Source organism: Rana temporaria, chromosome 4, assembly GCF_905171775.1.
Source record: "Rana temporaria chromosome 4, aRanTem1.1, whole genome shotgun sequence".
Lineage (NCBI taxonomy): Eukaryota > Metazoa > Chordata > Amphibia > Anura > Ranidae > Rana > Rana temporaria.
In genome coordinates this window covers 15,106,169-15,108,668 of record NC_053492.1, presented here as the reverse complement: position 1 = coordinate 15,108,668, position 2,500 = coordinate 15,106,169, and the positions used below count along the sequence as shown (strand labels likewise).

The 2,500-nt window shown below is 50.6% G+C and overlaps 1 protein-coding gene across 2 annotated transcripts in view; it reads right to left on the bottom strand.

The window, feature by feature from the left end:
* CAD (carbamoyl-phosphate synthetase 2, aspartate transcarbamylase, and dihydroorotase) overlaps positions 1-2,500 on the bottom strand; it is a 94,769-nt gene that overhangs the window by 15,030 nt on the left and 77,239 nt on the right. For both annotated transcript variants that reach the window (XM_040348007.1, XM_040348008.1), the window contains exons 33-35: positions 1,943-2,083; positions 1,762-1,857; positions 1,506-1,650 (exon numbers count right to left, since the gene is read on the bottom strand). In XM_040348007.1, coding sequence (XP_040203941.1) covers positions 1,506-1,650; positions 1,762-1,857; positions 1,943-2,083 — 382 coding nt within the window. The remainder of the gene's footprint in view (positions 1-1,505; positions 1,651-1,761; positions 1,858-1,942; positions 2,084-2,500) is intronic.

Genomic DNA, 2,500 nt, shown 5'->3' with positions numbered 1-2,500 from the left:
GATAATATATTCAGGAATTATCCCCATTAGAAGATAACCAATCACAGGCTGAAGCCCAATGTACTGTCAATCTTCTAGGGGAGCTAAAGCACAACACTGCATCCACCGACCCCCTTTCACTCCAGCCGGTGGCCTGTGCTGTGTTTCAGTCCAATAGGGAACACCGCCCCCCCCCCCTCTCCTCTCGGCACTGTTGCCAAAACCACCCCCCCCCCCTCGGCACTGTAGCCACCATAACCCCCCCCCCTTGGCACTGTAGCCACCACCACCCCCCTTCTCCTCTAGGCACTGTAGCCACACAGCCCCCCCCTCGGCACTGTAGCCAAAACCACCCCCCTTTCGGCACTGTAGCCACCAGCACCCCCCTCTCCTCTCGGCACTGTAGCACCAGCAACCCCTCTCCTCTCTGCACTGTAGCCACCAGCACCCCCCTCTCCTCTCGGCACTGTAGCCACCAGCACCCCCCTCTCCTCACTGTAGCCACCGCCACCCCCCTCCTCTCGACACTGTAGCCACCAGCAACCCCCCTCTCGGCACTGTAGCCACCAGCAACCCCCCTCTCGGCACTGTAGCCACCAGCAGCAACCCCCCCTCTCTCTGCACTGTAGCCACCAGCAACCCCACCACTGTAGCCACCAGCACCCCCCCCTTTTGGCACTGTAGCCACCAGCACCCCACCACTCGGCACTGTAGCCACCAGCACCCCACCACTCGGCACTGTAGCCACCAGCACCCCACCACTCGGCACTGTAGCCACCAGCACCCCACCACTCGGCACTGTAGCCACCAGCACCCCACCACTCGGCACTGTAGCCACCACCACCCACCTCTCCTCCCGGCACTGTAGCCACCACCACCCCCTTTTCCTCCGAGCACTGTAGCCACCACCCCCACTGTCATTCCACATCAGAAATTCATCTCCTGCCAAGCATAAAACAATCAAATGGCAGAAGGAGAGGAGGAACACGCCGTCGATCACCCTAGCTCACTGACAGAATGGGACCAAGTGCTACATAGACTAGGACCCCTGGGGAATCAACAAAGATATTCTTGTAGTCTTTTCTTCAAATTTTAGATATTTCCTTAAATATTAAAATTGCATCTTTAAAATTGTTGAATGCATGATTCTTGATCACTTGGATTGACCTTGCCACTTTAGATAAACCCCAATGGATTACAACCATGTTTTGGCAACTTTAACTCAATTGGGGAAACCATTCATGTGGTCATTGTTTTGGTGCATCTGTATGCCCCGGTTTATTTTATTTTTTTCTGGGTTAACTGATCTCAGATACAAGAATCCCTCTTTTCAGGCTTATTGAACAGTTTGTTCCGAGTCTTAGCATATGTTGCGGTGCACACTCCTTCCAAACCGAGCGTCCAGGAATATACTACCTCCTATCAGTGTGTTTTATTACCTACAGATGAACATTTTTCCTCTAGCTGGGCTGCGATCGCACCCCTAGGCCACCCTATGAGTAATTTCAACGTCCCTTACACCTCACCTGGCAGGCCGGGGTCAGACGAGCGGTGGATTCTTGGCGGCAGATGGAAGCGGGCTTCAGCGGTAGGGGCAGCTCTCCGAGGGCTGGGGGCCCGGCTCCGAATGACTTCAGTCTGCATGGTCACATGACGATGGCGTTCCGGAGTCTGAAAGAAAATCATCAGCTTAAAATATCCTACTTTATAACAAAATAGTGAGATTTTGTGGAAATATCTTTTCAGAAATAAAACTAAATGTTTAGAAATGTAGAGACTTACCTTAACGACTTCTTTATTCTGGGTGGGAACAGTCTGAGGAGCCAGTGGAGGAATCCACTTCCTGACATCCTGACCGTAACCAGCCGGCACAAGGACCTACAAAAACAGATCATCCATAAGCTTCGGGGTCCCGGGACACACTTGAGCATCACATACAGCTGGAGAGAATTGGAGGACCTACCTGTCCATCAATGTACGCCACTTCACCCCGCAGGACGACCCTACGCACAGCTCCCTTCAACTTCATTCCCTCAAATGGGGTCCACTTGGATTTGGTGAACTGCATAGACTGTGGGACCACCCACTCATGTTCCAAATCCACCTGCGAAGAAATGGGAAACCAAGTAGAAGATGAAGGCTGAGGGGAAAAAAAAAAAGGTGGGGGAGAAGGAGGAAGGAGGAAAAGATATGTGAGGAGAAGAAGGAAAAGATATGTGAGAATGAAAAGATATATGTGAGGAGAAGGAAAAGATGGAAAAGATATGCGAGTAGAAGAAGGAAAAGATATATGTGAGGAGAAGGAAAAGATATGCGAGGAGAAGTAAAAGAAGGAAAAGATATGTGAGGAGAAGGAAAAGAAGGAAAAGATATGCGAGGAGAAGGAAAAGAAGGAAAAGATATGCGAGGAGAAGGAAAAGAAGGAAAAGATATGCGAGGAGAAGGAAAAGAAGGAAAAGATATGCGAGGAGAAGGAAAAGGAAAAGATGTGAGAAGGAAAAGAAGAAAAAAAGATGTGAGG